Below are 14,053 nucleotides of genomic sequence, written 5' to 3'. Positions count from 1 at the left end.
TATCATTTTAACACGTAGTGGAAATTGAATTAAACCGTTTAATAGTTCATCATTATTCCATTGGTGATAACTTCTGAAGGAGTTACAATTAAAATTTGAACAATATGTCTAATTAGACAATTTAATTATTCATTGGAGAGAACTTCTGAAAGAGTTACTATTAAAATTTAATGATTATTTCTATTTACCAACAATTAATTGCCCCCTGAAAATAATTCGTAGTGGGCTTAAAGACTAAGCACGGAGGTTACGATACTAGTATTTTACAAGTTTAATTGGTGATTAATAAAGTGAACTGATGATTTGATAGCATTACTGATCAGAGAATTTGATTTACGTGATAAAACTTATTACAAAAATAACAGTGTTTGTCTTCACTAGATAGAAAATTTCAAGCCTTATTTATTTTTATTTTTTTAAACACCACCCTCCTTCAATTCAAGATAGGTAATGTTACCTTGAAAGCTGATGCCTTTATAGCTTATGGGTTAGTATTTTCGGTAAATTTTGAATTATCAATATCAACTTTCGATACCTACTAATCTAACTTATAACCCTTGTTATCATGCATGAATAGGTGTGAGACAGAGGCTCTCTCTAGACACAGGCTCTATCTCTCTCATTTTACTCTACTTTTGCAAATGTGAGTCTACCCCTCCCCCCCACCCCACATGCGCGCGCCCTGTGTATATAGATCCAATAATTTGTGTGATTGGAAACAATACTATAATTTTTTTTGTAATTTTAAAGGGGCGATATGAAAATTTCATTACTGTGGGGTGGGTCTGTGCATGTGTATATATCTTATTATACTACATTCATTGACATTTGGGTAAAGTGCAAAAAATCCCCCTGAACTATTAGCCAATTGCAATAAACCCCCCTGATTTAACAAATGCCCTCCTGAACTATTTAAAAGTTGTAGATGAGGACAACAGTAACAATTCCGGTACCGGAAAAATGAGTTACCAAACTACCCTTTAGTGTTACAGTGTTGTTTGGTTTAGATGTTGTACTATGTTGGTTATGTGTCAAAAAAATCTGAAGAACCAATCAGAAGCTGACAGCACATCTCAACCTTATCATTTTATCATCACCCAACCACCACTCATTTTAGCACCAAACAATGCGTTTATAGAGCGAGAACGAAACATGTCCTGACTGTACGAGCAAAGGAAGACGAAGACGACTCTGAAACACTTTAAGACTTTAACATCCATACATCTTGTATTCTAGTGCAACGAAGACTACTCTGAAACAGTCCTTTTGTAGCTGTAATACCCAGTCCTTCAGCTATCTGGCGCAAGGGGTAAACACTTATAAACTTAATAATTGATTTTGGTCTTTAATCCTTAAAAAATGGGTTTAATTTTGGTCTTTATTGGTTAATATTGGGGTTTGATTTTGGTCTTTATTCGTTAATATTGGGTCTGATTTTGGTCTTTACGCCTTAATATTGGGTTAGATTGGGTTTGATTTTGGTCTTGATGCCTTAATATTGGATTTGATTTTGGTCTTAAATCAATAATATTACACTATATAAACCTTTGTTGGTCTGTAATGGCGGTTTCTTACCTTGAATGTGTGTTTATGTGAACTTCTGTAGCTGATATATATATTACTTTGAGTTTGTTTTTTGCTTTGTCTGTGATAATGTTCAGTATTGACAGACTTTATAACTTTTATATGTTGGTCAGAGAACTTTTATACGTGGATCTCATATATGTTTTTCAGATTTTATATGATATTGAAGAGTACCATTTGTTTGTAACTATAATGAACTTTATGTCAGGGTCAGGGGTCTGATAACAATGTGTGTCTTCTTATGTTAGATTCCCTTGATGCGATTGTTTGTAGTCCTTTATTCTTTTCAAATATCCAACCAAGGTTTAGTTATGTGTAGTAATTGTTAGTGTATTTATATTCCTTTTAGACTGGTTGTTGAGTGGTCCCTTTTATATTGAATATGTTGACTAACCCCTTTTGTATTGATTATGTTGAGTTGTCCCTTTTTTATTGATTAATTTGTAGAAAAGTGTCATTTGTTTGGTAAAGGTTTTTGTGAAATTCTCTTTCTTACTTTATAATGAAGCATGAAAAGTGTGAAAGTTTTTTATTGATTATGACTGTGCATACTTCCTTTTGACATTATTATTATAATTGCAACATAATTGACTTAAATATTTCTAATTAAAGTATTTTTTTGTAGATGGGTATATTATATTGCATTAGGTTAAACCATGTGTTTAAGAAAACACCCCACATGGCTTATGTAAGAGGGAAGATATCTTATTTTGACAATGTAGATCTAGACAAAATGTCTTGCATTGAGGTGCAAGGTATGGCAGACCAACTTGGCTATAGGAAGATTACTGAGGCTTATTACAAAATGCCTAATACTGAAGAATTCAAAGAACTAAGGTCTGATGTTGAAATGTTGAAGATATTTGAATCTCACGAGGCATATAAGCAAGTCAATAAAATCAATGTGTACATTGTTGCACCACAGTTGATGGGAAAAGAGATCTATGTAGAACATCTTGAAGAAAACAATAACAACCATGTGGATGCTACAACTATTGATTCAGAGATTGACATACCTTTTGAAGCTGCAAGTGATGATGATGACATTGATAAAGCATATATGGCTTTTGCTGAGAAGCTTACCTGGTTCAGATGATGAGATTGACAATGTTATTCATCTCGTCCCTAATAGTTAGGAATTTTTGCCTTCAAGGGATCTGGCAAAAATACCTCTAGAAATTGGCATGAGGTTTGCATCAACTGTTGATTTTAGGCTTGCACTTAAGGGGTATGTAATTAAGGAAAAGTTAGATATCAGGTTTAGTAGAAATGATGGTGATAGAGTGTCAGCAGTGTGCAAGCAAGGTTGTGGCTGGAGGGTATATGCTAGTAAACCAAGTAATGAGAATTATTTCATAATCAAAACATTGAGCTTGGAACATAACAATTACTTGTGGGGTCAAAGCAGTCAACAAGCTACATCTACATATCTAGCAAATAAGTACTTGAAGCAAGTGAGATTGAATCCAAGTATGGGGTATGAGGCTCTAAAGAGAACCATTGCAATTGATTATGATATTGATGTCTCCGAACATAAGGCACGCAGGGCAAAGAAAAAGGCATTAAGCATTATTAAGGGTAATGAAGTTGAACAATATTCTAAGTTGAGGGATTATTGTGCATTGATTTAAAGAACCAATCCTGGAAGTCATGCAACAATAGATGTTGATCCCATGTCATATGATAATAAGATAAAAACTTTCCAAATGATCTTCATTTGTTATGCTGCAATGAAGAAATGATTTAGAGATGGTTGTAGACCATTCCTTGGAGTTGATGGGTGCTTTTTACAGAAGTTTTTGGTGGTCACCTATTGTCTGCTGTAGCTTGTGATGGATATGATCAAATATTCCCTGTTGCATTTGCAGTTGTAGAAGCTGAAACGAAAGACTCTTGGGCATCGTTTATGACAGAGTTAATGAAAGCTGTGGGACCTCATTTTGACATCACTTTCATGTCAGACAGACAAAAAGTAAGTTGTATGGTACTTCAATTTTTTTAAATTAAAGTTACAAATTCTAGTTGTATTTAATTATTATTTTTTCAATATCACTTTACATTAGATACACTTTGAGGTTGCATTTAACTTCTTATATATATTTCATTTCAGGGGCTGGTAGATAGTTTTGACACTATCTTATATGGGGCTGAACATAGGTTTTGTGTGAGACACCTCTATGAAAATTTCAGGCTCAAATATAGAGGACAAACATTGAAAAATGAGGTGTGGGAAGTAGCACAATCCTACACAGAAGCTAATTTTCAGTTACATATGAATAAAACCAGAGAGATGAATGAAGAAGCTTATCAATAGCTGAATAGAGTGTCATCAAGGGTATGGACAAGGTCTAGTTTTGGTTTTCATTATAAATGTCCTTTGGTGATAAACAACACGTGTGAGTCTTGGAATGCAGTGATTCTTCCTGCAAGAGACAAACCTATACTCTACATGTTAGAATGGATTCGAAAGTATCTCATGATGAGATTCCAAAATAAGAGAGATTTCATGAATTCAAAGGCTAGGTTATTATGTCCAGATATTAAAAAAGAAATAGATAAAAGGAAAAGAAGTGCAAGGTTTTGTAAAGTACGCTATGCTGGTTACAACAAATATGAGGTGGAATACAGAGGAGTTAGTGATAAAGTGGACATTGGCAATAACACGTGCACTTGTAAGGTATGGGAAGTTAGTGGCATCCCTTGCAATCATGTTATTGCATGCATGTTTGTAAGAAGAGAAGCTGCTCAGATATATGTTGATCCATACTATCACAGGGAGACTTATTTGAAGGCCTATGCAGATTTGATACATCCCATTCCTATGAGAAGACTCTTAAATTCAGAACCCACTGACCCTTTGGAACTTCCAACTTATAGGAAACCAACTGGTAGACCTAAAAAGGCAAGGAACAAAAAGAATGATGAGCCAAGTACTTCAACAAAACTGACCAGGTCAAGGGTAGCTTTGAAATGTTCAAAATGCAATGAGTATGGCCACAATACAAGAACATGCAAAGGGAGTGAACCAATAGTGGTTGAGCAAGTTCCACCAAAAAGGGGAGGAAGACCACCATTAAGTAATAGAGGATCAATTTATGGTAGAAGAGGTGGAAGGGCTGGTAGAAGGGTTGCAAGGGGTGGTTCAGATGCACATAGGGTGCAGCCAACTCAGTATGAAGAGGTAAATATTGTTAAAATGTAGCTAAGTAAATTTTTAGATGTAATTTATTATGTGTGCTACTTATCAAAATACAAAAAAATATATATATTATTATGTGTGCTAACTCATTTTGTATTTGCAGGTTACAAACATTGCATTTTCTCAGTATAGTGAGTCACAAGAATCAGTGCAAGCAAGGGGTGGTGCTTCAATGTATGCAAGAGGTGGTGTTTCAAGGCAGGCAAGAGGTGGTATTTCAAGGCAGGCAAGAAGTGGTTCAGTACAGGCAAGAGGTGGACATATAGTGTGGCCAAGAAGTGGTAGTGGTGGTGGGCATACAGTGCAGCTATGGGGTGGGCCTTCAGTGCAAGCTAGACAATCTCAAGAGATAAATGAATTAAATTACTATTGTCAAAGGTGTTGATATTTGGCATTAATACTAACTTAAACTATTATTAAAAATTATAGGTTCACAACATTCCATTTTCTCAGTTGGTTGACACATAGGCATCATCATCTAAGTATACTGACTGATTATCTTATTATGTATAATGACTGACTATGTTAGTGTCTATTTTCCAAGTATAACACTTGCTTCATAATTGCAGGTCATTCATGAATGATGAGGGAAGTAAGTATGCTTGTTGGTGAATAAGAAGTTGTTGGATGTCTAGGGTTTTTGATGTTGTGATGCAGTATTTTTGTTGTTATGATGCAGTATTTCGGTTGCTGTCATCCAGTATTTAGGTTGTTATGATGAAGTATTTTGATTGCTATGCTGCAGTATTTGTAATACCCCTAATTTTAAAAATGATAGTCTCGGTATTATAATTTTATATGCTTTTCTTTTATTTGTTGAATTGCTAATTTTGGTTGTTAATTATTGATATTATCTTTTTAATTGTTTAATTGCGTGTTTGATGTGGATTAATTTTTAGTTGTGATTTAAATTATTCTATTTTGGGTTGGACTTTAATTCTTTAATTATTTTATTTAGGTTTTTATTTTAATTATTAACTTATTATTTTCTTTTATGGAATTATTAATTTCTGTATTATGTTAATTGATATTAGGGTTTTGAGTTATTTATTTTTCTGTTGTCGGTGTAGTTTTAAGTCAGTTTTCTATGGGCCGATTAGGTTTCAGATTAGGGCTTCAATTAACTTTAGGTTTTGTGTAACCTTATAAATAGACGTAATAAGGCTGAACCTAGGGTTTTAAAAACAAACAAAACCAAAACACGTCTGTGGAAATAGAGAGAGAGAATAGATGAAGGTTTGCAATATTTGGAGTTCGCCAGAGACCTTAGAAGACGACGAAGAGATTTTGGTAAAAAATCTCAAAGGCAAGTTCTGTCTTAACTCTCTCCCTTAGGCTTCGTGTTCTTTGCATACTTATATAGTTCCAGGATGAATTACATGTTTTAAAAAAAAAAAAAAAAAACAATATATAATATCTGTTTCCATGATTTTAAACTGTTGGTCGTAAGTTTTATTTGATAAACTGTTTAAACTTGAAACATTCCTACATTATTTTCTGTTTAAATCCATGTTAGTAAATGTAATAAGGACTTAAACAAGGGTTGGAACCTACTGGGATCTAGTTACAGTTTCTAGGAACCTAAATAGCGAAGTGCCAGAGGAGTAGACGATGCCGGAAAGGAGAACACAAGGCAGAGGAGGGAGAGAGCCGGCTCCTCTTGGATTTGGAGCTGGCTCTTCTTGGTTTGGAGGCGGCTCCAAGGCCATTGGAGGCAGCTCCAAGGGTTTTTTGAGCCGCCTCCTCTTTTGTTTTTCCAGTTTTTTCGTTCTGTTCTTTTGTTTTTTCAATTTTCAGTAAGGAAGCCATAGTGGTTGGGTTGTATGAAGTTTCAAAGGATAAAATGTGTTGTAATGGATGCTTAAAGGGTTGTCTAGAGTAAAATTTAAACTCTAACGGACAGTTAATTTATGAACAAACTCTTAGTTGTCAATTATGTAAATCTGTATGCAAAATTTTAATGAACTTACATACTGTGAGGATTTAGCTTATTAATTGTTATTTATAAGTTAGAAAATCCTATGAGAGGGATTTAATCACTGCTAATTTTGTATGGTGGTGCTGAATAAGCATGATAAAAATCTTTGTCGTGCTTAGGTTGTTTAGAGACTAGTTGATCATTAGATTCTAGCAGGTAGTGCATTGATGGTCGGACTGGGATTTTAAAATATGTTAATGGCTTATAGTGTTGATGCTCACCATAAAATTAATTGGTGAGGTACTGCTACTTCAGGTTTGTCAATTATGTGAATACTGGGAGTTGATATTTAATTATAAATACTATTGGTGTGAGCAAATAATGGTTTCTGTGCAATGATTTTTGTTTAAGCATGATTGTTGATATACTCTTATATGCTTAGTATGGAATTGTTGATATTATTATTATTGTGGTCGATACTTTATCAACTGTTGGAAAGATGGGATTGTATGCACCGGTATGGGACGGTGTGATACTAGGTTTGGATTAGCTCAAAATAAATTGCTAAGTCCTACCTACTTTGGAATAAGGGCACGGGTTATTAAATAAAATCCTCCTTATATTTATGAGTCAGTGCGGTTGAATACGCTGAACGACTTACTGGATTTATTATGGATGGTTAGGAACGGAGTTTAAATATAGTTTTATGATACCGCGATGTGAGCTTGAGTCTCAGCGACGACGGTTAGGGTGCATTTATGTAATAGGATGCGTAGCTGGCTGTGAGGGTTGAGGTATACCCTGTTTAGGTTTAGGTACTCATGCCCACTCAGGTGCATTTTGTGTGATGCCTTCTATTCAGGTTAAGATCCTCTTCATAATCTAGCGAGAGTCCAGTAGTGTGGATATATTTATGTATGGATTATTAGTTATTGTTGAACTATTTAGTATGTACATACGTATCGAGTCTCTGCTTGGATTGTAGTAGGATAAAACTTGTTCGTGGGCCTGACCCACTCCTCTTTTTCAGCTGTACGTCAGTTTCAGGCTTGAGCTTGTTTGTGCTAAGCAGAGACAATCTTCCACTCTACTGACGATGTAGGACTTCTTTCCAGATAATAGATTTGGATTTTATCTTCAGCTTTACTTTCATTTCAGTTTGGGATTTTTATTAGGGGTCCACTGGAGATAGATTCCCGAGTTGTTTAACTTATGGAGTTTTGGTTTATCGAATTTTAAGTATTTAAATTATTAAGGATTATCTTTTAGTTTTCTTTCAGCTCTTAAATTTTTAAATTCTTATTTCATTTAGTAATCTGTGTTCGTTTTAAAGTATTAATTGTTTAATATCCCTCGGGTTTGGGTCTGGGCCTGATCAACCCGTGTCTCGGATCCAAGGGATATCACAATATTTTGTTGCTGTCATGCAGTATTTAGGTTACTGTGGGTTGTTGTCTTAAGGCTGTCAAGCACTTTTTTGGCTAGAAGGTTCTTTTACAGTTGTTGTGATGCAGTCTTAGGGCTTTTTGGTTGTACAAACTAATTTAATCTTCATATTTTGGTATTATAATGTAAGTGTGCTCAGGATGCACCTTTTAATGACTTTAAGTATGCTCAGGAGGCACCTTTTAATGACTTTATGTATGCAACCTTTATATGCAATCTGTTAATGACTTTATTGGTATCTTCTGTGCACTATTATTGATGATAGAATATGTGACCAATTTGCAGGATGATTTTGCAAATCATGATGTATATAGAGCTCCTGAACTGAAACAACACAATACAAATTCTAAAACACAATTATAGGAACAAAATAACTTGTATTACTACATGGTTAATAATACAACATCAAATTTGCTACTTTCCCTCATACATGAGTTAGCCCCAACACATACTACTACACCCCATACATCAACTCCAAAAGCACCATACCAAACATCAACTTATCAAAGAAAAACAAAACAATCTTCTGGCATATTGATTGTAGACACAACTTCACCTCTTTAGCATCACCGCAATAATCAACACCACAACAGATAAAAAGAAAAAAAAAAAAAAAAAATGCTCCCAATAAATAATAATGAAGCAACCAAATTGATGATAGGTAGTTCTGCTCCTGCAACTATTGCTTGTGGTGGTGGTGGTGGTGTTGCTTGTGGTGGTGGTGGTCCTTCTGACAGTGGCCCTGCTTGTGATGGTTATGGATTAGACCATTCCCATAGTCCACAAACTCCATTTGCACATTTGTAATATATCCTCCCCGGATTAGTATCAGAATCCGAAATGAATACGGCAACCTTTCTTCCACATTTGCATTTCATATTGCACAAAACCCTTCGATTTGCAGATGTGGATGGGTCAGACATTGAAGTCATCTTATAAAAGAGGAAGAAAACCTATACACAAAAATATTCAAACAGAAACAGAGCAAAACCTATAAAGAGAAAAAAAAAATTGTGACATACCTCAACAACGTAACAGAGCTTACCAAACCAGTACAAAAATGATAGATTAAGAAAGCTTGAACAAAGCTAAACAACTCCTTCATTTCTCACTGTAAATTGAAGAAATTCCACCTATAGAGTGAAAACTAAACAGAGGAGGATAGATCAAGAAAGCTTGAACACAGCTCAACACCACCTTCGTTTCTCATTGTAAATCGAAGAAATTTCACCTATATTCACATTCAAAATTAGGGTTTGTGGGTAACTTACACAACTTTGCTTTGTGAATCTTCACCACCTTGCAGAGAATCAAAACTGAACCAGTTTATACATAAAGCAAGAGAGGGAGATTTGCAATAGAAAGGCTTTAGGGTTCCAAATGCCAAACACAACTCTGAATTGGGGATTAATACAAGCATAATATATTATAGTGGTGATAAGGGCAATTTCGTCATTTTCAGATTTTTGGTATGCCACGTCATCATCGCATGCATATTCAACGGTAACAAATGGCCAGAAGGCTACAGGTGGATAATTTTTGCAAAAAAAAAAAAAAAAAATAGTTCAGGAGCTACTTGTTCAAAAATAGTTCAGGGAAGTTTTTAGGAAGTTTTTAGGGAGAGAGAGTATAATCCAGGATGGGTTTTTGCACCTTTGACATATTAGTCACTATGGGTAATTCTTTCAAGATCCATGGATATAAGTGTAACCATTGAACATAACAAAATTTCTAAAAGCCCATATACCATCATTTGAAGCCCATCAAAGTGTACAACAGTATTTTTCTTGTAGTATATATATTTTCCTTTTTTCTTGTCGTATATGGCTCAACCAAAACAGTCATATTAGTTAGTTGCAGCAATCAAATCTATTTCTCAACCTGCCTCCTGAATTATGAACTATCCAGGATAGCGTTAGGTACTAGCTCTAAACATTGTCTGATCATTCCTGTTATAAGCCATAAAATGCTGGTTTTCAAAGAACAAAAATAACTTTGTAGTTTTCAATATTAACCATACATAAACCATTTAACAGCAAAAATTTGGATAGCACAGCAGTTCAGCTAGATATAGCATAAAACTACCTACTATAGATTATTCTCGTACATATTTTTAAGAAAAAAAACTCCCAACCCAGGTAAACAGAAAGAGCACCTCAGTCAGTTTCTTGACTTACCCCCTCTTCCACGCCCACGGAAGCCACCTCTACCACCACCGCCACCACCAAATCTCCCTCCGTGGCCTCCTCCACGGCCTCCACCAAATGCCTTATTGGCTTCAGGTTTTAGTTGCATGTTTTCCGGCAAGGGGAGAATGTGGTCTACACACTTCCGGAAGCTGAAATCATCAACAGATTCATCATTTCTAATGAGGAAGAAACAGCGACTTTTCCACTGTGGATGGTTTTGCACTTGGAAAGCATTGATCCCATTGCCAATCTTTTTCTCTGGCTCGAAATGACCCTTCTTCAGCAACTCCAGCAATACCATGTGCTCATACTGCAATACATAAATAGGCAAAAGATAAGTGAGCAGTACGAAGCTACAAATCCAAGACATTATGAAGTTATCAGGCCCTGCTAATTTCATGGCAATTTTATCCCAATACAGAAACATTGCCTCTAAATGCCAGATGCAACCCTATAAACTAAAATAACCAAAAAGCCAAGATTTTTAAAATAATACTTATGAAAGCCAAAACAATTTACTTTAAATGAAAATTACCGTGTGGGGTTACATATTAGAACGTGGATAAACTTCTTAATTGTACGAGTTTAACAAATATGCATTTAAAGGACAATTATCTGTAGTATATATCCGTAAATGCAGTATATTCTGGTACCACAGCAGTTTGCAGCAACTCACCTGATACCAAACAAGGTTTGGGGGGTTTTTCTACTACTTGAGAATACCCTCTCACCTGAAAGAACCTTTTTTTCTTTCTTTTCTTGAATGCCAACCTGAGTGGAAACACCACATCCATCATTATTACACACACTTGACCACCATGAACTGTCCTTCACTCCATAAATTCTGTGGGTTATTCATATAATTCAGAGGCTACTGCCCAACTTTCTCTCTTTAATCAAACAAATCATGTCTCGAGCAACCATGTGATATTCCAATCCTTGTCATTAACTCGATAACGTCCCTCTAAACCTTTTCCAATTTAGTTAACAAACAGAAAAACAAATTTTGAGAGATCAAGAAATGAAAGATACTAATTAATAGCTTCAACATGAAGCCTTGAACCTGCCAACCACATACAATTACAGACTCCACCACCACCACATCCCAGAGAAAATATAGAAAAATATCAATTCATATCAAACAATATCTTTATTCTAGAAGCATTCAACTACGAGGCCAAGAATGAAAAGAGTGAGCCAACAATTCCGCATGAAAATATGGCTGATTTCTATCAATTCTTTAACTTTCATAAGGAGAAAGAGATGCCAAATTTATTTATTATTTTTGAAGATAATGGTTAATGGATGAAAAAATTAGCAAAATGTCAACAGAGAAACATAGCAATTTGATTAAACAAGAGGAATGATCAGACAATGCTTAGAAAATTCTCCCCGTTCCTCATCTAACTAATGCTTCCTTACTGTCCCTAAACACCAATTCATTTAACTCAGACACATTAAAATGACACCTAAATCTAATGGCAAAACAACCAACATCACCAAACATCAATTTCGGTCGATTACTTCAATCCAATTCCTACTTAATAAGTTCATTTTGATACACAAAGTTATCTATAGCACACTAGTTCCAAGTACACAGAGTTCAAAACGACTGGCAATTCAATCCTTTAGGACTAGCAGCAGAGACCAAGTAGTCCAGTAAATGGACAGTTCCCTTGTTGGAAGCCTTTCAAATACTTATACACCATAGTAGAACTAATCAGCATTACCCCTCTATGTTAAAATCATTATTCATAAAGATCAAGAATCAAGAACAAAGAGCTACCAAACTTCAATTGTCTATCCTATTGCAGGAATTACGCTATTCTGCTTCACATTCTATGCAGCACCATGATCCCGAATATGCTTATTAATACAAGCAGAACATTTAGTATGGGGCAACAAGGCAAGTCACTCCTAGGAGTCCTGTAACCTTAAGGTAGAGGGAGAATGCCTTTTTTTAAGAATAGAATTGAGATCATGTGGTATGCAGTCAAATTATATTGAGTTAGTCTTTAAGTAGTAAGTTAAATTATCAAAGAGTTCAGATAAATTGCAACAAATTTCTTTAGTCACTGACACATTCGACATAGAAACCCAAATATGACCTTCCTACTATCAAGGCGTGAGCTCATAGTGATAACACTACTATGAGGGCGTGAGCTCAGTGGTAGGACCATCATAGCAGAGTTACTCAGCTGAACACAGGGCTAACCTTCTTTGTTCTTTTAGAAAGAGACTGCTCTCAGACTTGGACCCAATTCCCACGCTGGTGAGAAACGCAAGACACTTAAACACAACATCAAATTTCACAACTTCCCCAAAACTCCATTGTAGAAAGTTCTTCCTTTTATGATATCAGATGGACTCCATTGCTCTAACAAAATTCAACACAAATCATTTAGGATCATACAACATACATGATAATTTGGAACTAACTTGTTCCAACACGGAGCAAGGTGGGAGGTGGGTGGCTGGAGAACAGATAATCAATTATGATAGATGGGATGAAGGCCACACCTGCACAAATACCATATATAGTGCATATACAATTACCATTCACCAACAAACATGTACTGATACTTCTAAAATGCAAACACATGCATTAATTAGCAACAAGTAATTAAGGAGGAAAATATAGAACATTAATTATAGACAATATATAAATCTAAATCAAAATGGTAATGTGGACTATGATCTTGAGCTGTATAAGATTATATGCATATTTCTAAAAGTTACAGACTCGTTAATGTAGCCCATCATTACAATTCTTAGAACTTGTACAGTATTAATTGAATCCAGTTTGCTACTTCGATCACATACACAACCATTGATCCAGTAATGAGCAATGAGCAAATGTAAAGCACATCAACTATGATTATTATAAAATCAAAATTTAGTCAGAAGATAAGAGAAATCTTACTAACTCTCCCCTTTTTCTTCTCAACCAAACAATGGAATACGGTATCTCTATTCCCTTCACTTCTTTTTCTCTTATTTTATTTATGTACTCTGTTCTGTTACTGTTTTTTTTTAGCTTAAAAAAATAAATAAAATAAAATAGTCTTCCATGGTATCTTCCCTCATTTTCCCTCTAGTACATTTTGTTGTATTTTCACTTCCTTTATGTTGATCTCCTGAAGCCTTTTATTTTCCTTTCTTTCTCTTTCATTTTCCCATCACAATGCATAGGAGATAACAGAAAAACAGAATGTACAATAAATAAATAAATATATATATATTACCTTGTTGACATTGAGATTAGGAGGCCAGAAACGGAGGAACTTGAAGAAATAATTGAACATCTCCACAGAGGACCCAAAACTCTTCGGGCCGAGGCTGACACGACCCGACTCCTCTCCTCCAACAGGTTCGCTTCCTCCCAAATTCTCCAAACGCTGTTCTTCAACTGACTTATCGACCCTCTGCTTCTTCGCCCCATCGTTCTCTTCCTTCTCCGACTCCGCCCCTTCCTCTCTCGCGCGCTTCGAGTTGGGATCGCCACCGTTCGCCGCCTCGTCAACGACAGCTTCTTCAGAGGCGTTTAGGGATTCGAGGTCCATGTCTTGCGTGGACGAGATTTTCTTTTCTGTGACTATATCGGTGATTTCTGTTACGTTTTCGGCCATGACTGAGCTCTCTCTTTCTCTCTGCGAACGGCGGAGAGTGAAAGAACAGCCAAAAACCCTAGCTTTAAACCCTACTTCTTAAAATATC

The 14,053-nt window shown here is 35.5% G+C and overlaps 1 protein-coding gene across 1 annotated transcript; it reads right to left on the bottom strand.

Annotated features, from left to right (window-relative positions):
• Positions 1-10,120: 10,120 nt before the first annotated feature.
• Positions 10,121-14,052, bottom strand: LOC132285176 (protein EMBRYO DEFECTIVE 514). The gene is made up of 2 exons (XM_059787341.1): positions 13,582-14,052; positions 10,121-10,646 (listed from the first exon to the last, which is right to left on the bottom strand). The coding sequence occupies exons 1-2, from the start codon at positions 13,963-13,965 to the stop codon at positions 10,308-10,310; spliced, it is 723 nt and encodes a 240-aa protein (XP_059643324.1). The 5' UTR covers positions 13,966-14,052; the 3' UTR covers positions 10,121-10,307.
• Between the last annotated feature and the right edge of the window lies 1 nt (position 14,053).

The sequence above is a fragment of the Cornus florida genome, unplaced genomic scaffold (genome assembly GCF_030987335.1).
Source record: "Cornus florida cultivar Cherokee Brave unplaced genomic scaffold, ASM3098733v1 CherokeeBrave_3.0.0_Hap2_Chr11, whole genome shotgun sequence".
NCBI lineage: Eukaryota > Viridiplantae > Streptophyta > Magnoliopsida > Cornales > Cornaceae > Cornus > Cornus florida.
This window is presented reverse-complemented; position numbering and strand designations above follow the sequence as displayed.